The following is a 23037-nucleotide window of genomic DNA, read 5'->3' as shown; positions in this document are numbered from 1 at the left end:
TCTCCCAGGCTACTGGTTTGGGCTTTTAGATTTTCAGAAGTCATACAAGGCTTGAGGAACAGACAGCTTTTAATCGACTTGTATGGGTGAGGGAAACTATTCCTCTTCTCTCCCCCAGGGCTCTGAGGTGGTAAACCTGTCAGCCCATCGCCCTTTCAAACCCCTTTAGTGGCAGATTTGTTTCATTGTTGCTAGCAAGGGAATTTCATCCAGGTGTTTGTCTATTTTTTTTAAAGATATTCAGATCTAAGAAATCAGAGACAGTTCACAAGACTGACTAAAACTGAAAGAAGGGAAAGCTAAAATCATAGAAATTTCCAGTAACTTATACACAGTTTGTGTTACCATACCCCTGCATGTAGTTCACTCAAGAGCCGTTTTTGTCAACTCTCAAGCATTTATAAGTTTATAAATGATAAAGCCAAATGCATTCGTTTCCCCTTTGCATAAAGGAAGGCAAGCCACTTTCATCATGCTTGTACTGGCCTCCCACCTTTCTGAGCCCTTGCCCCCCCTTTCTCTACTTAGACAAACCTGGTGATAAATTCACTTCTCCCTTAGTCTACTGTGGTGCCCCAAACACACAGACCTTTGAAGTTTCACCCAAAGCACCCTCAGTTTCAGCTATTCAAAACAAACCTGTGGGTATGAGCAGTGCTACAAAATCCCTTTGAGGCCCTGAAGTTGTGACCAGGGCATCTGAGTATTATCATTGTGTATGTTGTCCTTCCGTACCTTTGCTGTTTTTCCATTTGCTTCTTAGTAGCCTAAACTCATTAGAAAAGTCCAGAGGTTCTCCTTGTCCAGTGGTATCTCAATTATCTAACCTCCTGATATCGAAGACCGACACTCATGAATGCTTAAAGCTCACAAAATGGGTTTGAACGTGAGAGTCCATCATATGGACCATAAGGGTTACTTTAACACAATCAATGCAGTTATTACGTCACTGCAATTCTAGCTCTGCTTTAGCTCATCTTCCCTCTTCCAATCCCAAGTAGGAGTCAGAGGGGAAGAAAGTTGTAGAAACTCTTAAAATACTAATCTGTATCTTAGTGATGGTTTGCCAAAAATGTAACCGGGCTTTCAGAATGGTTACAATTGTGCATTTGCTTGATATCTGATCGTATTTCCTCCTTTTTTTTTAGCCTCCACGAACATCTCATCCTGTTGTGAGGTTTTCTTGTGTCGATTGTGAACCAATGGTTATAGATAAACTGCCCTTTGACAAATATGAACTTGAACCTTCTCCCTTAACTCAGTACATTCTGGAAAGAAAATCTCCTCATACTTGCTGGCAGGTAGCTATCCTTACCTACTATCCAAATGTCTATACTCATTCTGGAAATTGGTTATAAATTGTGTGTGTGTGGGGGGGGCGTCTAGAGAGATAACGCAGTAGTTAAGAATGCATACTGGCCAGGCGTGGTAGCCCAAGCCTTTAGTCTTAGCACTTGGAAGTCAGAGGCAGGCAGATCCCTGAGTTCAAGGCCAGCCTGGTTTACAGAGTAAATTCCAGGACAGCCAGGACTAATAAGGGTCTGGTGAGATGGCCCAGTGGTTAACAACACTTAATGCTCTTGCAGAGGATCCAGGTTCAGGACTCAGCACCCACGTGGCGTGGCGTGGCATGTGGTAGCTCACAGCCATCTCTAACTCCAGTTCCTGGGATCTGATGTTCTCTTCTTGCCTCCATGAGCACCAGGCATGCATGTGGTATACATACATACATACATACATACATACATACATGCAAAATACACATACACATAAAAATAAATAAAATCTTTAAAAAATAAGAACTGTAAAATCTTTACAAAAATTATTTTAAAATGTTTTAAATTTGGTAATAATTACATTGTATTTTTTAAAGGCTATCAAACAACATAGCCAAGAGAATAATTTTAGAAAGGTATGAACCATTAACATACTGTACATTGCCATTTATGGAAGTAGAATCTGACGAACCCATGCATTCAAGGAGCTGGGGTTGGGTAGACCCATTCTTATCTGTTCCCCAGGTTACGAATCATTAAGCTATGGGGTGTGATTCGATTAAGGTATGAGCAAGACTCTCTGGCTCTTATTTTGAACTTGAGAAATGAGAAGTCCTGTATATTTGGGGCCAAGAACCAGAAACTCGACATTCCTTTATGCATGAGTATAATGCAGTGAGACAGTAGTGTGGTTAGTAGAAGCCTCACTGATGGGTTGGTCAACTGGGATTTTCTGAGATGAGCAAGTGCAGGGTACCATACGCTCGCTCTTCTAAGTGCTGTGTTGCAGTCAGAAGGATCTGCTCATGGTTTCGTAGATTTGTCCATGGGTTTGACTTGTAAAATTCTAGACTTTTGAAATCGTGGCTTTTTTATTTAGATACAAAAAAGCTCCACATTACAAGGATGTTCATTCTATGACTGAGCTACAGGACCAGTCAGTTATTTTTAGGTTCTCTTGACACAGGGAACACTTTCAGAAACTTACCTGTTTTGTTCTAAAATGTGAGACCACTGATGCACTGTATCTATAAGCTACTTTAATTCTCTTAAGATACTAAGGCTAGTTCAAAAGAAAAGGAACAAGTTTGAGTCAAGGATGTGAAGGGGTAAGAAACAAAATTTCAAAACTACAGGGTGGTGGTGGCATGTGCCTTTAATCCCAGCACTCGAGAGACTGAGGCAGGCAAGTTTCATGGACAGCCGGGATTGTTACACAGAGAAAATCTGGTTCAAAAAGAAAAAGAAATTTAAAAAGTTTCAGAACTACAATACTGAACAGAAGCCAAACAAAAAAGATTACCCATTGTATACTTGTACTTTTCTCTATTCAGACAGCTGAAATGAACTTCTCTGTCAGAAGGCAGAGTAGTGTTTCCTCCTGAGGGTTGCAGGGTAGTGGCCAGAAAGGGAAGGAAGGAGTTGCCAGTCTTGCTGGGTTTCTTGACGTAGGTCGTTTTTCTGGAATATTCACCAAGCCATGTACTTGCTTACCCCTAAAATTCTAGAAATGTAGACAATAGAAGACTAACTTCTTCTTTTCAATACTTTGGTTTGAATTTCTACAACAGAATTAAATAAAATTACAAATCACATCTTTTCTCTCAAATAAACTTTCATTCTATATAGCATACTCCTTCTAAATCTTCTTCAAAGAAACCCGAGAGGGGCTTGAGAGATTGTTCAGTGGTTAAGAGCACTGACTGCTCTTCCAGAGGACCTGGGTTCAATTCCCAGCACCAACATGGCAACTCACACTTGTCTGTGACTCCAGTTCCTGGGCTTCTGATACCCTCATATAGATAGATATACATGTAGGCAATGAACACAAAATAAAAAATAAATTATAAAAAAAAATTAAAAAAAGAAACCTGAGAAATCTGTCCTGACTCCTCCACAGCCTCTCAAATGTCATAGTCTTTGTCCTGATCTTGTAGTAATCTGATCTGATTGATCAGTGGGACTGAATAAGAACAAACCAGGAGCGAGGACGTTTCCTAAGACCTTAGTAGAGAAGGTATTCTCTAGAGCTGGGAGAAGGCTCGCTCAGGGGCTTGCCCACATCTGCTAGGACTGCAGTTCAATCCCCAGCACTCATTTAAATGCTCATCAAGAACATGTAGCTGTCATTCCAGCCTAGAGAGCTAGAGACAGGGCACTTGGAGTTCTCTGGCCAGCCTGGCCAGCTGAATTGTTGAGCTTCAGGTTCACCGAGAGATCGTGTCTCAGAACATAAGGCAGAGAGCAATTGAAGACAACGCACAGCGTAACTTCTAGGCCTCTACACACGTCCATACATGTGCACTTATAAATACATATGCACCTGCACTTACACACACACACATTTGGTTTTTTCTTTACTTTGCATGATGCATCATTTCTCCTTCTTAGGAAACAAAAGACACTCTATTTTATTATAGTTGTCTGTTTAAAGTTTGAATTGCAACAAAAATCTAGGAATCACATTTAGCACTAATGTTTTATAGAGTCATCAATTACATAAGAGGGGTTTTTTTGTTTTGTTTTGTTTTTTGCTTTTTTGTTTTGTTTTTCATTCAGCGTTTCTCTGTAGCTTTGGAGCCTGTCCTGGAACTAGCTCTTGTAGACCAGGCTGGTCTCGAACTCACAGAGATCCACCGCCCAGCTGAGATTTTTTTTTCTTTTTCTTTCTCTTATTTTTGTTTTGTTTTTTTGTTTGTTTGGTTGTTTTTTTTGGGGGGGGGTTTGGTTAGTTCTTTGTTTTTTAAGACAGGATCTCACTATGTAGCCCAGGTTGTCCTGAAACTCACTCTGTTGACCAGACTATTCTCGAACTTGCAGAGATCTGCTTGCCTCTGCCTCCCAAGTGCTGGAATTAAAGATATGTGCCACAATACCTGGCACATTTTCATAATAACTAGCTTTAAGAAGAATTTCCTGAGCGGTAGGTTATATAGCCATTACAAAAAAACTAGCATGGCAAATTGCTGTCATTAAGGAATCCTACCAAAGGTCTTTGGGAAGCATAGACCCGGGCCTCTAAAAGCTTATACTGGGTGTCCTCATTTGAGTCAGGGTCTACACAGGGAACACAGAGAAAGCATGGTGACTGGAGGACTCTGGCACAGCTTATCAAGTGTATGGAAGCTTACAAATAGTACATACCAACTCAGGAGTACCAGTAAATAAATCAAAAAATGGTTATGTGAGTATAATCCATGTTCCAGTCTTTTAAGTTGATGTAGCCAAGAAAATGCATTTGGGATTGAAGCGAAGCATCTCCTTTCTGCCTCAGAAAGATTGCAATAGTTTCTGTCTTGTAATAGGTTATAATTACTTATTGAGTGAAAAATGACTAAATAAGGAAACAGCAAGATTTAATAAGCAGTACACATGAGGACTCTTTATGCAGTCTTTTAAATGGTCTTTCTTTTTGGAATGTATGCTTTAGGCATGGAACCATAGTCCCTTTGTTCTAGGTCTCCTGTAATCATGCCTCGTTCTTTCGGGAAGCTGGCATTCTTAATACTATTTCAGCATCATTTTTCATTACACTACCAAGCGAATTTCTGGGTATTGTTGATGTGTCCTGTGGCTATTGTATCACCTGCTTTAATTTGTAATATAATTGAATGGCTGTATTTTGAATATGCCCATTTAACATGTTATTTTTACATAACCCTATGCAAAAATACCTAGTCTATTTTCTGAATTGCTGGGCCACAGATGTTGCTGTGGAGTGTTGCCGTAAGTTTGGCTTTACAGAAAATAATGACTGTATAACTGTACATTGCTCCCTGTTCTTCTTAGGTGATTGTCACCAGCAGTGGAAAATACAATGAGCTTGGATATCCATTTGGTTATTTAAAAGCTAGTACGACTTTAACTTGTGTAAACCTCTTTGTGATGCCTTACAACTACCCAGTTTTACTTCCTCTTTTAGGTGAGTAAAATATGTGCTACTTAGTCACTTTTAAAATATGGCAAAAAAAATACCTGGTAGATAAGAAATTAACGAGCAGTTAAAATTCCATCGCAGAATAACCAATACTAGCATAATAAATGTGTGAAAACTAATTTGGAAAGCTAGAACTTCGTTTTCTTTGACTTTCTTCTTGTTTTGCTTATAACTGAAATAGATGAGATACCTGACCTTAACTGCTCCTCACGTTTGCAAACTCCATTAATCACCCTCTTTTCTCCAGTTTTGAGAATCTTGGCTTTTCTGTAGATGAGTTCGAATGCCCCCAGAAAACTAGATGGGGTGTGTGTGTGCATGCACGCGTGTGCACACTTAATGTAAGTGTGTGTGAAGGCCATAGGTCGATGTCAGATGGGTTTGTGAATCGCCTTCCACTTTGGTTTTTGAAACCCAGTGTCTTGGTCTATCTGGAACTTGCTGAATGACTATCTGGAACTGTAAACACAGCACTTTCCCAAATGTCTCTCTAGCTCTAAAACTAGGGCTTTTGTTGGAGAGGAATTGGATGGCTTTCGTTAGAAGCCAGGGCTTCTGTGAGGCTACTGACTGTACTACACTCCTTTCTCCACAGAATATTACATACTTTAAAAACAGAGTGAAGAAGAAAGAGAGGCACAAGAGTCAATTCAACTAAGCAGGTTTAGAAGTTATGGATTGATTTCATGACAAAATTCTAAAGGAACAACTTAAGTAGCCATTACTCGATGCTGTTAAAAATGTGTACTCTTTATTTGGAGAGCGGTATCTTTTTAGAGTAATATACTTCATTACACCCTCCTAGTTGTAAAGTTTTGAGGATCTTTTGGGGGGATGTGAGGGTTTCTAAGTTTCTGCTTAAAAGATGAAACCTTTAAAAAATTTGATCACAGTACTATTAATGTACGATGAATTTAAAAGGCAGTATTTAAGTTCCTATTTAAGAAATTTGAAAGTAGCAATCAGCATGATTGCTTTGTATATTTAAGTTATTTTCTTTCTTAGTCCAGCCTGAACATACGTTCTTTCTAAGAGTATAGGCTGTATGTTAGAGGACGGTAAGATTACAATAAAGGGGCAGGGGAGGTGGCCCAGCCTTTAAGAGCCCTTGCTGCTCTTCCAGAAGACACAGGTTCACCAATTTACAACTACCTTGACCTCCAGTTCCAAGGAATCTGACATCCTCTACTGGCCTCTGAGAGCACTGCATGAACGAGATGCACAGACATACATGTTGGCAAAACAGCCAGATGCCTAAAATAGAAATAAATAAGTCCTTCTTAAATTACTAATATATCTCTATTTTATGTATTAATCTATCCTTTTTTTCAAATATGTCCTCAATTTCCACGAATACATAGTAAAGACAATAGAGTAATCTTCATTTAGACTGTTGTTATTTTTCTATTTTTCAGTGTCCTTTTGATCCACTTTATTGCACTGGGATTGGCATACAAAAAGCTACACATATTTAATCTCCAGTATTTGTGAGTGTACAGCAATGAAACATCACTCCAATTTTTGCCCTAAACACGCCCTATTCATGTCTTTCAAAAAGCTTCCCTTTTGTTGTTATTTTTATAATGAAAGTATATGCCGTAAGATCTATTCCCCGAGTAAAATATTTATGTACAAACCACTCTTGCTAACTATTGGCACTGTGCTGGAGAATGTCATGCTAGGAAACCAAGGAGACTCAGAAAGACAAATAATACATGATAGTGTTTACATCTCTAGCTTCTTCTCTGTCTTATGGTACTGCTTATTGCCAGCGGGCCTCAAGCTCTCTATGCGGACAAGGATGGAAATAGTAGAGACTTTTAGATGTAAACAGATCAGATAAACAGAATAAGTAATACCTTTAGTTTTTATTTTCTTTTTAAGAATTTATTATTTGCAGCTGGAGGGGCGGTACTGGAGAGATGGCTCAGAGGTTAAGAGCGCTGACTGCTCTTCCAGAGGTCCTGAGTTCAATTCCTAGCAACTACATGATAGTTCACAACCATCTGTAATGAGATGAGATCTGGTGCCCTCTTCTGCTCTGCAGGCATATATGCAGACAGAACACTGCATCCTAAATAAATAAATAAACAAACAAATGAGAATTTCTTACTTTATGTATAGAGGTGTTTTGTCTGAATGTCTGGTGCCCTCTTCTGTCTTGCAGGCATACATGCAAACAGAACACTGCATACATAATAAATAAATAAATTAGAAAAAGAGAATTTATTTTCTGTATAAGAGGTGTTTTGCCTGCATGTTTGTCTATGTACCACATGCATGCGTAATATCTACAGAAGCCAAAAAGAGAACTTCAGATTCCCCTAGAACAGCAGGTATAGAAAGTTGTGTGCTCTTCTGAGCTGAGACTCAAACCCGGATCCTTTGGAAGAGGAGCGAGTTAGTGTTCTTTATCACTGAGCAATGGCAAATGCTTTGCCTCGAAGCTGATGTAGTCTATGTCTTGTCTCATTTTTTTTCCAGTGCTGGGGATCAAAAACAAGCCATTTCATAGACTAGACAGGTGGTATACCCCTGAGCTACAGCCCAGCTCTTGTAGACTTTTCAAACCTCCACAGAATTCCCAAAAGACTTAAGAACCAGCACAGGATAGCAGGGACTTTCTGTAGCTTTCTGTCAAGACAAGAGTTGTGTGTCAAAAGCCTGAGGGCTTCCATCAAGGACACCTTCTGATTTCTTTTGCTTTCTACTGCCAAAAAATAAAAAGAACAAAATACCTACTTTTTATGACTGTAAATTTATTAAAATTTGTTTCACAGGGAGTAAATAATTTATTAGGGTAATAAAAAGAAGAAAATATCCGGTTGCTTTTCTTAACCAAAGTACTTTTTAAAGAATAGACCTATTTGGAGAGAACATATGCATTTTTTCCCTCTGTAAGTAAAATATTTGCCTAATGGAGCTTAGAGGAACAATACAGGATGACCTGATACTATCTGCTGTCTTTACAGTACGGATGGATGGCAGGTAGATTTGATAGCTGGGGATACCAGTTTGAATTAGTAAGGTAGAAATCTTTTTCTCACACTTGGAAGGAAATAAAGAGGGTGTTTGTAAGTTTTCATGCCATATGTATAATATGTATTTTTAGAGTACTAAAATAATTATATTTATATTTTAAGAGATAGGCAATGTCTGCATATTTAAGGGAAATATCTAGAGTTATATTGGTGCCCATGGTGTTCAAGAGTCATATTAAGCCAGCTGTGGTGGTGCCCCATGATCTTTTTTTTTCAAACATTTTATTTTTTGCTTTATAAGTAATACCATTCAAAATTTCCACCTCCTCCATTTCCCTCCCACTCCCCCACTCACCCTCCCCCTTCCCCCTCCAGTCCTAAGAGAGGGCAGGGTACCCCACGATCTTTAAGTTTAAAAGAGTCTTCAATTGAACTATTGTAACTTGAAGACCATCTATCTATATGGAACTTTGGTAGCTACAACGACCAGGAAAGACAGCCAGATAAATTGCGATGAATGTTCATCTGGCCTGAATCAGCTCCTATTTCTACATGTTAGTTGCTTGATTTTAGATCTTGTAAGCTGGCTCTGGACTAACATGATCCCTTGGTTTTGTGTTACAGATGAATTGTTTAAAATTCACAAGCTTAAGCCAAATGTGAAGTGGCGACAGGCTTTTGACGGCTACTTAAAAACCCTGCCTCCGTACTACTTAATAGTATGTATTTGTGTGTGTACATATATATTAACTGGCCCTGATGATTCTTGTCGTAAGAAATAAGGAGTCCAAAGTTTTACCCCTGCAAGAAGATTAACTCTTCTTACTTTACGAATATTTGTGTTGCCACTGTCTTCTCGAGCCATATGAAAGAGTTTGGAGATGAAGTGGCCGCACAAAAAAGCATTCATTGTGCTTCTGTTTCCTTTAGTTTTAACTGCCATGGTCATTGTTATGAGCACATCTATGTTTCTCTTATTAAAAACTAACCTTATAAAACTGTAGTTCTGGAATGTAACAGCAAATATGTCTCAATTCATGTTACATCACCTTCCCTTTTGAGCTCTAGAAACTCAATGTGGCTTTTCAGTACATAAACAAAACTTGGAAGAAATTAAATTACATCCTGACACCACATGATGGGGGGGGCATTGGCGATAGAGAAGAAAGCATGACGTGGCCTCATTCTGGCTTTTATACTTTGAGAAAATGATCTGAACTCGTCATGTAATCCTAATGGAGACGATCGAGGCCGTTTCAGGGGTTGCTGTCCTAACTTAATGCCAAGTTTCTAGAGGTGAAAAGGCAGAGTCTTCGAGGGGACCATTGGTGTTGCTGGGAGGGGAAAGTGGGCTGTGTTGCTTTTTATCATGGCAAGTGTGGGCTCTGCAATCATATGCTATGGGAAGTGAGTCGATGTTGGGGGTTAAGACCGAAAGCAATGTACTTGTTTGAATTGGCTGCTAGTTGCTCTTCTTATCCATTTTCTTCTGATTTTTTTTCTGCTCCTTACTTCTCTGCTATTTTCATTGCCACTTTTTAATGTTCCATGTTTGGTTTTATGTGCAGCACCTTGACTTCTAAGAAATGAATCATGTCCCCTTGCCCCTTATAACTGAACTTTTGAGTATTTAAGATTTATTCTATTCTTACTGTTGTGTATTTTGTTTCCTTATAGCCATTAAAGAAAGCACTAAGGATGATGGGAGCTCCAAATCTGATATCAGATAATTTAGATTGTGGACTTAGTTACAGTGTTATCTCTTACCTTAAAAAACTCAGCCAACAGGTAGTATTGGTAAAAACGAACAAACCAAACTCCTTTGCCCTCAGAAGTGCATTTCCTTATTCTTTAGTGTAATTGTAACTTTTCAACTTAAATGTGTATATATCTCTACACTTTATGGATTAGTAATAATGTGATTCTCTATGGCTTCTAGCTTCACCATTAAATGCAGTTAAGGGTCTGTCAGTATCATTTGATGCTGTGCCATTTCTCCTTCTGCCTGCCAGTTTCATATGCTGGCTGATACTTTGTGGCCGAAGAGGGGCAGAGGCTTCATAGGGTTCTCTTGTGGGTCATATTTTGTCTGTTCTCCAACTAGTTTCTCCTCAATTCACTTGCCTAGAGCCTCCCCCTTTTGTGAGTCAGCACACCAAGGTCTGGTGTGGTTCAATATGCCTTGCCTGAAATCGCTTTCAGGCAGCATGTTAAGTTCTTAAACTCACATGCTAGCCCTTAAATAAACAACTGCCTGCTTTTCCCTGGAGAAGCGGCAGGGCGGACATGAGACCAGTGTTCTTCAACCTGGAGGGTGATAGGCCCCGAGGGGAGCAGAAGAGTGGAGTTCTTCCTCCTCTCTTGCCCTTGTCTATTCCTTTAGACCCCACCCCATTCACCATTATTCACCTTGTCCCTTGCCTGACCCTCTCTATTAGTACCTCATCTTCCACTCAGCCCTCCTTATCATATTTCTCACTTGTACCTAGACCATTCTTGTAGGATGGAGATAATTGGAAACTACCGAGTTAGAGCGCTGCTGCATACAGTTGTGTTCTGCGATAAATTAATGCAGCAGTGTAACGCTCTTATTCACACATACATTTTTTTTTAAGTAGGAAGTAGCATTTGCAGCAACTACAGCATTTCCAGCTGAGTCTGTTTGCAAGTTTGGCCTTTAGAAAACTGAATATTACACAAAGTATCTCAAATTTTTCTAAGGGACCTATAGGCCTACATAGTTGGGATGCTGACAGGCCTTGCTAGGAATGACCAAAACCTTAAAGCACCTTCTAAAGCTTACAGAAGCATACTAGTCCAGCGTGCTCATAAGTGCAAAAGAAAATAAAGACAAGCCCAGATTTTTGACCTAACAAGTCCCCCTAACCCGCATTCCTCTCTGCTAATAGATTTTTGTTGTTGTTGTTGTTGTAAAGACCTTGGTTATTTATCTTTCTATTGATCTATTGATTTTTTTTAATTTGATGTTTATGTTTGGCCTTTAAGGCTTTGTCAGGGTATGGCCACAAAGGAATAAAAGTGGACAGAGTTGAAATTAATCCAAGTGCTGGGACCTTCTGGGACAACTGTATTCTTTTATTGAATGAGCTTTCAAAGTCATTCAAGGAAACAGACCCTGTATCTACTATTGTCTCATATTTCATGACTTAAGAATTTGCTGAAGCATATATATTCCAAATAATGACTTAGGAAAATAAATATCTCTGGCCAATACATAAGAAATAAAAAATTATTAAGCTTATTGAACATTGATGGAATTTTGTCTTTTAGAAAAAGAAAAGATTATTGCTAATTTCTGTTTCTCTTATTGCTAATTTAATATCTATATCACTGGTGTTCCTTGAACCATCTCAGATGTATCTAAAACACAAAATATACCAAATGCTCTGCTTTAACTTATTCAAGGAAAATTAATTGATACAATGTCTATTAAGGGGATTTCCCAGTGTTTGTGAATGATAAACTTGCTGAGTAGACATTAAAAATATTTGCTTAGTAACATTTGTTAAATTAAGCTTTATTTTTATAAGATTTATTGGATAATATAATTTGTTTAAAAAACATTTTTAATGTTTTCAAATACAATGCCAGTCTATATGATCTGAATTTAAGCAATAAGTTACATGTATGAATATAGAGTTTTAAACCTTTGTGTCTGGATGCAAACCAAATGTGTTGAATTAGATTAGATTTTGCAGTAACAATATGTGCTTTTTCATGTCTATGAATGAAATTCTTGCCCATGGTTTCTATTTACTCCATGATTCGTTCATAGTTTTGACACTAGCAAAGACAATTTGCATGAAGTCATTTGTCTTTCCAGTCCCCTCTGTGTTTGCCGTGGTAGAACAGAGAAGCATAGGGAACTGTGATTCGCACATGAAAAGTGTTCAGGGTGGTTCTTAAAGTATTTTTCTTAAATAATAAAATGGTGATGATGTGGTAGATATTTAGATAACATGTTCTGTCCTTTCATTTTAGACCAAAATAGAGTCCGAGCGAATACTAGCATCAGTGGGGAAGAAACCCCCCCAGGAGATTGGTATCAAAGTGAAAAATTATTCTGCAAGTGGCCTGGCCTTGGCTCACAATAAAAACTTTAGAAAACTGTTGAAAGAAATCATAGGGGAAAATGCACCGAGACTGATGGAACTGACTACCAAAGAATTTGCTGGCTTCCAAATAGGGCTCTTCAACAAGGTAACTTGTGCCACTAAAAGGCATCCTTAATCTGACTTTGCCTGGTTTGTGTTGCTTTAGTTTGAAATAATGGCCTATTTCGGAGTTGTTATCATCATCATTAGTAGTAGTGGTTGTTTTGTTAGTTGTATTTTGCTTTATTGAGACAGGGTTTCTCTGTGTGTCCTGGGACTAGCTTTGTAGACCAGGCTGACCTTAAGCTCAGAGATCCGCCTGCCTCTGCCTCCGAGTTCTAGGATTAAAGGTGTGTGCTACCATGCACAACTTGGAATTAATGATTATTAGTGAAACTATCTTGAGATTATTCTGCCAGCAGATACCAAAATGAAATTAAACGTACTAGATATATTGGTTGGTAGGAATGGGAAGTAAGCAGCTATAAAAAGTAAACTAGAAAGGAAACTGCAATAGGCAGGCCGCCATGTAGATCTAGCACCTACGACAGACAGACTAGTAGCAAGTAGGTTCCGTGCAGCTTAGAGAATGCCTCAGCCAGACCGCAGGAAAACTCTGGCCCCGTGCATTCTCGCGGAGGAAGCATGCATGCATTCTTGCGGAGGAAGCGTGCATTCTCGCGGAGGAAGCGTGCATGCATTCTTGCGGAGGAAGCGTGCATTCTCGCGGAGGAAGCATGCATACATTCTTGCGGAGGAAGCGTGCATTCTCGCGGAGAAAGCGAGTGGGATCGGAGCTGGCCCTCCCTGCTGTACTTGTCAGGCCCTGGCCATCAGCACCCTGGCTCATGCTCAGGGATGCAGCAGACTCCAAAGGCACTGCAGCTGGGCCTGCAGCCAATGTCACTGGCTGTGCAGTCTGCAGTTGTCATCCTGCAGTGAGACTCTTGCAGCCTACCTCCCTGACTGCAGGGGGAATCAATCCAGGTGACAAGCAGCAGTCCTGCCAGACAGCTACAGACAGGCATATATAAACCTTGGGATTTGGAGTTTTAAATGATAGGCTTGAAAATTATTTCCCCAGTGATTTTAATGACTTCTGGATATGTTAGCATTCAGAACAAGAAACAGAAGGTTTTCTACTTGGAAAAATTAGCAATAATCGGCTGTATTAAATATCGTTCTCTTCAATAAGATTTTAAGAGGCTTAGGTATTACATTTTGTTATTTAAAAGCCTTAGGAGTAACTGAGATTGTTTCATTTAACATAGGATGTGAAACCTCAGACATATAGAAATGCTTATGATATTCCACGTAGAGGACTTTTAGACCAGTTGACCAGAATGAGATCCAATCTACTGAGAACACGGAAGTTCATTGTTGGACAAGATGAAGGTAACCTAACAGTGGAATGCTCTTAGGCTAATAGCAGACATGACTTGCATGACAGCGTTTATTGCAGAATTATTTTGTTAATGCTCATAGTATTCCCATTCACTCAAGCCCCCCCCCCCATCTCCCTGGTTCTCTTCCCCTCAGGTGTGTATTAATCAGCATGCCATACCGCCATCGCCATTGTTCTGCGTGCTCGCTCTTGCAAGTCTCAAACTCTCAGCTAGACACTGACTTTATGCCCAGCTGATAGGCACTGAAATGAAGAGCAAGAACTGTAGTAGCTTGCTCAGGCAGGGTTAGCCCATTGCAAAGTGGTGGAACCTAGGTCTGTCAGATTTCCAAACCTGTACACTCAGACATTGATCATGCCCAGCTGCCTCTGGAAAAAGTCAGCTGTGAATACCTACTTCCCTCAAAAGTCATGAACTCCAGATAAACAGGAATATTGTGATGGTTTGCAATTTTTCTTCATTTTATTTTGTTAATTTTGAATGGGTTTACTTATCCACAAAAAAAAATGAGTTAACCCCCTAGCCAAGTCTCTGATATTATACTTTGTGTGTGTGTGTGTGTGTGTGTGTGTGTGTGTGTGTGAACAGAGGCTTCCTAGGAAGACAACTTTTATATTTAATCAAATCCTCAGAGGGTAATATTTTCTTTGTGACAAGAGAATACCATGAGGAGCTGGGCATGGTTGCTCAGTACTCAAGAGCCTGAGGCAGGAGGAGTCTATGGATTTGAGTCCAGCCTGGGCTAAAGAATGCAAACCTGCTCCAGAATACAGAGAGAGGGGCTGTAGCAGTGGCCCACTGTTGAAGAGCCCTGGTTACTCTTACAAGAGACCCCGTTTCAGTTCCCAGCACCTACATGTTGGGTAGCTTTCAACTGTCCATGACTTCAGTTCCAGGGGATCTGGCACCTTCTTCTGGACTCTGCAGACACCAGGCCTGTGTGCAGTGCACATATGTACCTGAAAGCAAAACAGACACATAAAATGAACATGAATCTTTTTATAGAAAAAGAGAACACTAGAACACCATGGAGCCTCAGTGCTTCAGAGTGCAGAATGTCAACAGGGTTTTGAACTCAGATGATGGCATGCATGAGGCCAGCCCATTTTTATGCGGTGTTGGAAGGTAAAGGAGTTTCTAGTCCTTGTGAAGTGAGCCCGTAGGCAGTATAGTGACTGTAGACCACTGACTGGTATAAATGATGATGATGCTAGATCCTACAGGTGGTGGTAGATCCCGGGATACTGGATTGGAGATTTCAGACGATAATGCTAAACTACACATTGCTGAACCAGCTATGACAATGTCCTTTCAAAAGGACCATATACTTCAGCTCTAAGTATTCGTTTCTCTGCTGCTGATTTTGCAGATTCACTTCATAGTGTCCCAGTTGCACAAATGGACAACTATCAGGAGTATCTAAAGATGCTGGCTTCACCACTCCGAGAGATTGATCCGGATCAACCAAAAAGACTGCATACTTTCGGCAATCCATTTAAGCAAGATAAAAAGGTAGTATACCCATTTCTGTGTCTGTGATACTTTCACTGTAACGCTATCCTTGTTAGCCAGATGTATACAAATCCGAGCTAAAAATGCCATCAGGACCTATGTGTAGATGGATCTCGCTTGTTTCCCATAATGATACTGTTGACTGTTCTGGAACATAGTCAGTAGAAGAGGCAAATGAGGCATTGGTGGGAAGCCCCCTGACTTATGCTGAGGCAGACTCTTTGAAGGTGGCATCCCAGGCCTACATGGCTCTTTCCATGAGTTGTTCGACTGTACCCAGTTGTGTTAGTTGAATACAATAATAACTGTCATTTGTTGAGTACATAGTAGACCTTGGTGTTTTGAATGAAATATGTTCATTGATTTTTTTTAAGGGAATGATGATTGATGAAGCAGATGAGTTTGTGGTAGGGCCACAAAACAAAGTGAAGCGTCCTGGAGAGCCCAACAGTCCTATGTCATCTAAGAGAAGGCGGAGCATGCCCCTGCTGTTGAAGAAACCACAAACACCTCCTCTTGTCATCAACCATCTGGGTGGAAAGGGACTACTCTCAGCCTCATGGTTCCCATCTTGTCCAACCTTCCTCAAACCCACCCTTGTACATCCAGGTACAGAGTAGTGGTTGTTTTTACTTTGTCTGTCTTCCTGGGTTCCTTTTTTGTTGTTGATTAAGTAAACCATAATTAGAGCATCTGTGGTAGGCACAACAGGCCTTCCAGGACACAGAGACCCTGACTCAGTGGTCTTAGCCATATGAATGGAGGAAGAAGATGAATAATTGTAGTAATTAACAAGTGGTATTAATGTCATAATTGGTGATTAATACATGTTGGTACAAAAATGTGGAGTTCTAAGCATGCCTGCTGTAACCATTTGGATCAACTTCAAAAGACAGGAAGATAAACTAAGTGTCTAAGTAGGTTCACTATTAAGAGCTCTCTGTGATGTTGCCCCCTGTTCGTGACTGAACTGGTAATTCTGGGGTCTCTCTCCTTGACCCCACTGAAACAATTCTCAAGATCACTCGTGTTTTCCGTTCATTGCCTTTCCCTCTCGGTTGTTTTGGGCTCAGTTGCTCATGCCCTCCTCTATTTCTATTTGAACAACTCCTAATATTCACACCTCTAGACTACAGTTCAGTTTGTTCCTCTGCTCTCAAGCCTGTATTTAACCACAGTGTCTAACAGACAGTACTGTTTGATGTCGTACAAGTAAACGCCTGCTTTGCATCTCTCTAGAGGAGCTCTGCTGGCATCCTTCTGCATGGCAGTTAGTGAAGTTATCCCTCGCTCTACTGGAAAAGCTATGTCATTTTTAATGATTCGTAGGGTTGAAAAACCATATATTAGAATGTAGTGTTGCTCATACTGTTTTGTCAGTGCTGAGTGACTTAAAGTCACTGAGCCAGAGTCAGGAAGATCTGAGTATCACGTACTCTCATGCTGGCACCTGGACATACGACCATTAACAGGGTGAGGTAATCTGACATTCAATTCAATTCCTGCTTCTTACTATTTTTCTCCATTCCTTCACTCCATGCTTCCATGAAGTTTTACCAAGTTTTTCTTCTTAGATAGCCTCTCTGCATCTAATTCTTATTTAGTTCCTACCCATCTTCTCTCCCGATTTGAAATCCGAGTGAAGATGTCAACAGATAAATACAAGCATGCCACATCCATACAGAAAATGCATCCTTCGTATTTCTGAACCTTCAGGATACAGCCTGACTCTTCACCCTGGTCCACACAGCTCCACATAGCCTGACACCACCGTCCTCTCTTACCTCTAGTTCCAGAGCTTCACTCTGCTGCCCCTGGCTTACTCCTGCCCTCGCTACAACTTGGCATCCTTTCAGAAGATCCTGCCATCACCTGGCAGCCCTCTCTCGTGCCCTATTTCTGTCTTTCCTCAAATGAAAGCAGTTTTGAGGGTGCCGTGGCTCATTCTTAGTTCCTCTCCAATGGCCCCGTGACACTGTAGGTTCTGTAAAGGCAGGCAGGGTCAGTTCCTTTGTTTCTTGTTCACTGCAGATTCTCAGCTGCTGCCCTGGTGCCTGGCACAGTGGAAGATAAGCAAATGGCATAGAGGAATTGGCCTGAGAACGAACGGAAAAATAATTACTCTGCCGTCGAAAGGGAAACGGGCAGAATCATCTACAGATAGGCAGTTGCTTAGCAGATTGTAGTGTGGCTCCTGCACGGCTAGCTTTACCCGAAATAACAACATACAAATTGTATTCTTTTAAACACTGCTTGGCCCATTAGCTCTAGCCTCTTACTGGCTAACTCTCACATCTTGATTAACCCATATTTAATAATTTGTGTAGCACCACGAGATGGTGGCTTACCGGAAGATCTTAACCTGCGTCCATCTTGGAGAGGAGAGCTATGACGACTCCTTGATTCAGCTTTCTTTCTCCCAGCATTCTGTTCTGTCTACTCTGCCTACCTAATTTTCTGTCCTATTAAAGGCCAAGCAGTTTCTTTATTAATTAACCAATGAAAGCAACAGACAGATACAAGACCCACCTCCATCAGCAGATGAGGGCAGAGAATTTGTTCCGCCTTAGTAGGCATTTCCGTTTTCTCAGAATATTTGCTTTACCCAGGAAGCGCATGGTATGCACAATTCATAGGGGTTCAAACTCAGGGAAGGGTAGCAGTTTATATGTGACTTTGAATTCTCAGGTTGACATTAAGCCCTGAGCGCCGGGGACCTGTGAGTGCTTAGTTAGTGTCTTGATTTCTGTATGCATACATAGTGGGAAGAGTCTCAGAGCGCCGTCTGCTCTGTCCTCCTCATCATTTTCTTGAAGCTGAGGATCATGGAGGTGTACCTGTGGGACTGATATGATGTGCTCACTTCACAGCTCAACTTCTTAATTTGCTTTCCAGATGCCGCTGTCATTCATGATCTCCATGAAGAGAAGATGGAAAATGGGCAAAGCGCAGCCCATGGCTTCTTATTAAAATCTGCTCCGGCAGAGTTTATGAATGTGGCAGAAGATGGCCTTATATCCAACCAATTGGATTCACTGTCCGATGACTTTACTGGTCTCAGGAAAGACGGACTCATTCACAAACCTAGTAACAGTTTACTCCTAGGAGGAGACAAAAGCTGCGGTCTTTCTGTAGATGACAGAAAAATCGCCATGGCGTCTGCTTTGGAAACTGTGCCAAATTCAATGCAAATCACTCCTGCGATGGCACAAGGCATCAATGCCGACATCAAGCACCAGCTGATGAAGGAAGTTCGAAAGTTCGGACGGAGTAAGTGGCGATGGAATATCTCTAAGAAATGCAATGGGAGAATCCCTCTTGTATCATTCTCGAGAGATTTCTACTGTTGGTTTTGAGACAGGCTCTCATACAGCTCAGGCTGGCCTCGAACTCTCTACGTGGTCCAGACCGCTGATATTGCCTGATCTTCCTGTGTCTAACTCACTCTATAGTGCTCACACTACAGGGATATGCTGCCACAGTCAATTAAGGCGGCGCTAAGGATTGGACCCAGAGTCTCATCCTTGTTAGGCAGGCGGTCTACCAACTGAGCTCTACCCTAAGTTCCAGAGTAGAGTCTGGCCATACAATTTTTGGTCAGTCTTGGGCTTTCACATGACTTAAAGTGATTCTTCTGGCCTTAACTTATAGTGGTTTCATTTTGCTGCTTTAACAAGTTACCAGATGCCCATCGCTTTGGACAGTACAAGCTGATTACTTCACAGCTCTGCATTTCAGACTATTTTTCCCTGGACTAAAGTGAAGGCAAGCTGGCAGGCCAGTGCTGCTTCTCAGGGATAAAGGCAGAGTCTGTTTCCTTGCCTTTTCTGGCTTCTGCCGGCTGGCTGCATTTGCTGGGCCCGTGGTCCCTTCCTGCATCAACTCAGCAGCAGAATACTTTTTTCCTTTGGCTTCCACTTCTGTTCTTAATGTCTTTTCTCTCTGACCTTTAAGATTCCATTTGTTAGCCAGGTGGTGGTGGCATACACCTTTAATCCTAGCACTGGGAAGATAGAGGCAGATAGATCTCTGAGTTCGAGGCCGGAGAGAATTCCAGTACAGCCAGGACTACACAAAGAAACCCTATCTTTAAAAAAAAAGGAAGGAAAAAATTATAATCTTAGATTAATCTTTGAGATCTGTATACAATAGATTTTGATCATATTCATCCCCAACTCCTCTCTTCTAGATCCACCCCACCTCCCACTTTCTCAACTTCCTCTCCTCTATTTTTAGTAACTAGTTGAATCTACCATGCACTCCTGGGTGCAAGGTCGTCCACTACCATGGGCAATACTCTCAAACAAATTGATTCTCCCTCTTCCAGAAGCAATCAAATGTCTATACTATTCCATCTTAAAAGGATATTATGGCTACTTTAAACCCTGTGCGTAAACCGGGACAAACGCAATATCCATAATCTAATTCCATCAGCATATAAAGCATATATGGAAATAAATTCACAGGCTTCATGGGTTAGGGCAGTTTGGGGCAACCAGTGTTCAGTGTACCTCATTTGAGTACTGTTTATAAGAATTTCTCTCATGAATGTATGTAGACATTTTTATTTTAGTGTTTAACATACCAGCTGTGCTTATGACTTTCTACCTATGAGGAATGATTTCTGAGGACGCATGATTGAATTTTATTTCTCATTCATATTTTTATAATACTGAATTTTGTACTATCACCAGAGTATGAAAGGATTTTCATTTTGCTTGAAGAAGTGCAGGGACCTCTGGAGACGAAGAAACAGTTTGTTGAGTTCACCATCAAGGAAGCTGCAAGGTGGGTGTAAACGAAACTTCTAAAGGTTTTCTCATTGTTTTGGGTATTGTTTTTCTTTTCTTTTGTTTACTTTAGTTGTAGGATCCAAGGAAAGACAAAGAGGGGAATAGGCTCTGCCTTAATCTGTGAAAGAAAACACTTGTCCCCACTCAGAGTTAAAGCTGCTTCCTACCGTGTTCAGATGGAAAGACCAGAGTCCTGATTCATGGCTCCTAGCTTGTGTGTGTGTGTGTGTGTGTGTGTGTGTGTGTGTGTGTGTGTGTGTTAGAATGGCCCTCACATTTGCTAAGCCATACCTTTGCATGAGAGTGACTTACACTTCCTTTGGGTTGCACACTACACAGCACTCTGCACGCTGTCAAGTCTTCTATGATGGTCAATAATATTTCTTTTTATTTTCAGGTTTAAAAGAAGAGTCTTAATTCAGTACCTTGAGAAGGTACTAGAAAAAATAGATTCCCATCCCCTTCTTAACAATGTGAATCACATCAACAGCAGATCATCATGTTAATACCAAGACAAGTGAGGAAAAAGAAACGCCTTTTCTGTGCTGTAGGCTGGAATGGGACCTTCCTGAAGCCCTCTAGAATGTTTGAGTGAAGGGAATGAATGACCTAACTCAGGCTAAGAAAAGCGCTTGACTAGAGCTTTTAATGATTATCTGGAAGTAAAGCTGGGCTTCTGCCTTAAGAGTTATAATGGAAAGTATTTTTTTATTTCATTGTTTATTTTTCCAGTTAGGAAAAGCGATGTGAAATCACACAGCATTGCTGCTCCTGTTACAGCTAATAGAGTTCTCTCATTGGAGCGTTACCATTCCAGACGTTTTCTGAGTGGGCAGGGGCCACCCGCAAGGAGAGCACTGCCTAGTGTCCTCGTTGTGTCCAGTAGAACAAGTAGGTGTGTAGAATCAAAGTGGTCATCATGTGCTCAACAGAATTTTCCACAATTTCTAGCTGTGCCTTTTAAACCATGTAATATTCAGGATAGTTGGAATCAAAGAGTAAAAAGCTGCTATTTAGGTAACTTATTTGTCTCTGGGAAGGGGCAGGGAGAGTAACCAAGCAATCTACCTCCAGTGCTCTTCCATTGTGTCTAGAAAGATTGCAGAGTGCACCTGAGGCTTCACTGACCTCTGACACTTGTTCTTGCATGTGACAACAGAAAGTCTTCAGGTAGACTTGGACATTTTGTGCTTTGGAAGCACTAAAAGGAAAAATAATATGTATATTTTCTTTGATGTTTATATAAAAATTTATATGGAGCAGTATTGTTGTTTATTTGTAAAAATGTAAGTGATCAAAGAGATTTTCACTTTGCATATATGAAATAAAATCCTTTTATTGATTTTCAAAAGTTTATTGGTAATACATTTCTAGTATGTCTCTTGTCATGGCATTCCTTTTAGAAAAACAATTGTACATTATTGTAGTTAGAATTGTCTCTGGTACGCCAACCAGCTCCCAAATAAAGAGACTTATTAATTATGAATGCTCAGCTTTAGCTTAGGCTTATCCCACTCGCTCTTTTAACTTAGTTTAATCTGTTTCTATTAATCTACATTTTGCTTTGGGCCTTTTTACCGTTCTTTCATTATGTATGACTCGATTTTCTGCTTCCTCCAAGTCTAGCTGGTTGGTTCCTAGCCTTTTCCTGGTGTCTCTTTTTCTTTCTTCCTTTATGCCCTAAATTCCTCCTCCTACTTACTTTCCCTGCCCAGAAGTCCCACTTATACCTTCTCCCTCGCTATTGCCTAGTCAGCTTTTTATTAGATCAATCAGGTGTCTTAGGCAATTAAGGTAAAACAGCAACACATTTTTTTTACATAGTTAAACAAATGCAACATATCTTTGCATACTTAAACAAATATTCCACAACACACTATCAAACAAATTAACATGTTAACAAGAGGGCCCATAAGATGGCTTAGCAGTAAAGGCTCTTGCCACCAAGCTTGGTCACTCAAATTTGATCCCTGGGACTCACATGGTAAAATGAGAGAGCCAATTCCCAAAAGTTGTCCACTGACTTTTTTAATGCACATTTTGGTACAAGCACATGTGTGTATTTACATAAATGAACGAATATTTGTTTTAAATGTTAAAGGAGTTGATCTTGGAAGCGTAACTCACAGGATTGAATGGTGATATCAGAAGGGTCTGGGGAGGCCAGGCCCTCCCAATTGCAAGTATCTGGGGAGAGAAAACTGCCAAAATCAAATTCATTGGAACTCTGAAATAAAGCCAAAGGGTTTTTCTCTTTTTTCCTTTGAAAATTTCATAAAATATAGTTTGAACATACTCACCCCTGCCAAGCCCTCCCATTCCTACCCTCTCCACCCCACATCTCTTCCCACCCAACTTTGAGATTTAGTTTTTTAATTCTTTACCCATCAAGTCCAGTATGTGTGGCCCAGATGGTCATGGGCGTGCAGCCTGACCTGGTGTGTGGTCAACTTACCCAGGAGTCCCATCCTTAAAGAAAACTGACTCTTCCTCTGCCAGCAACTATCAGATGCCCAGTAGCTCCTCAGCTAGTGGTAGAATTTCGTGTCTACCTTTCCCCCTCCGTGCTGGGATTTTGTCTGGTTGGAGCTTGCACAGGTCTTTTGTATGCTATTGCAATTGCTGTTAACTCATTTGTGTATCTGCCCTTTATGTCTGGATGACAGTTTCCTTGGTGTTATTCTCTGGCTTTCATGGTCTTTCTTTCCCCAAAGATCCCTGAGCATTGTGGGGAGGGATATATATATATATATATATATATATAATTTATCATTTAGGACTGAGTACTCCAGTCTCT

General features: G+C 40.5%; 1 protein-coding gene across 2 annotated transcripts in view; it reads left to right on the top strand.

The window, feature by feature from the left end:
• LOC121437516 (integrator complex subunit 6-like) overlaps positions 1-21584 on the top strand; it is a 52967-nt gene extending 31383 nt beyond the window's left edge. Inside the window, exons 8-18 of one of the 2 annotated variants that reach the window (XM_041637383.1) lie at positions 1149-1301; positions 5286-5418; positions 9039-9133; positions 10092-10202; positions 12417-12635; positions 13801-13924; positions 15305-15447; positions 15822-16056; positions 18343-18717; positions 20142-20235; positions 20638-21584. In XM_041637383.1, the coding sequence (XP_041493317.1) occupies positions 1149-1301; positions 5286-5418; positions 9039-9133; positions 10092-10202; positions 12417-12635; positions 13801-13924; positions 15305-15447; positions 15822-16056; positions 18343-18717; positions 20142-20235; positions 20638-20746 (1791 nt within the window). In that variant the 3' untranslated portion in view covers positions 20747-21584. The remainder of the gene's footprint in view (positions 1-1148; positions 1302-5285; positions 5419-9038; positions 9134-10091; positions 10203-12416; positions 12636-13800; positions 13925-15304; positions 15448-15821; positions 16057-18342; positions 18718-20141; positions 20236-20637) is intronic. The other variant, XM_041637384.1, reaches the window with a different exon arrangement.
• Positions 21585-23037: the final 1453 nt, after the last annotated feature.

This window comes from Microtus oregoni, unplaced genomic scaffold (genome assembly GCF_018167655.1).
Source record: "Microtus oregoni isolate MIOR12 unplaced genomic scaffold, Mior012 000052F_ref0000163, whole genome shotgun sequence".
Classification (NCBI taxonomy): Eukaryota; Metazoa; Chordata; class Mammalia; order Rodentia; family Cricetidae; genus Microtus; species Microtus oregoni.
Note: the sequence above shows the minus strand (reverse complement) of the source record. Positions and strands in the feature narration are given on the sequence as shown.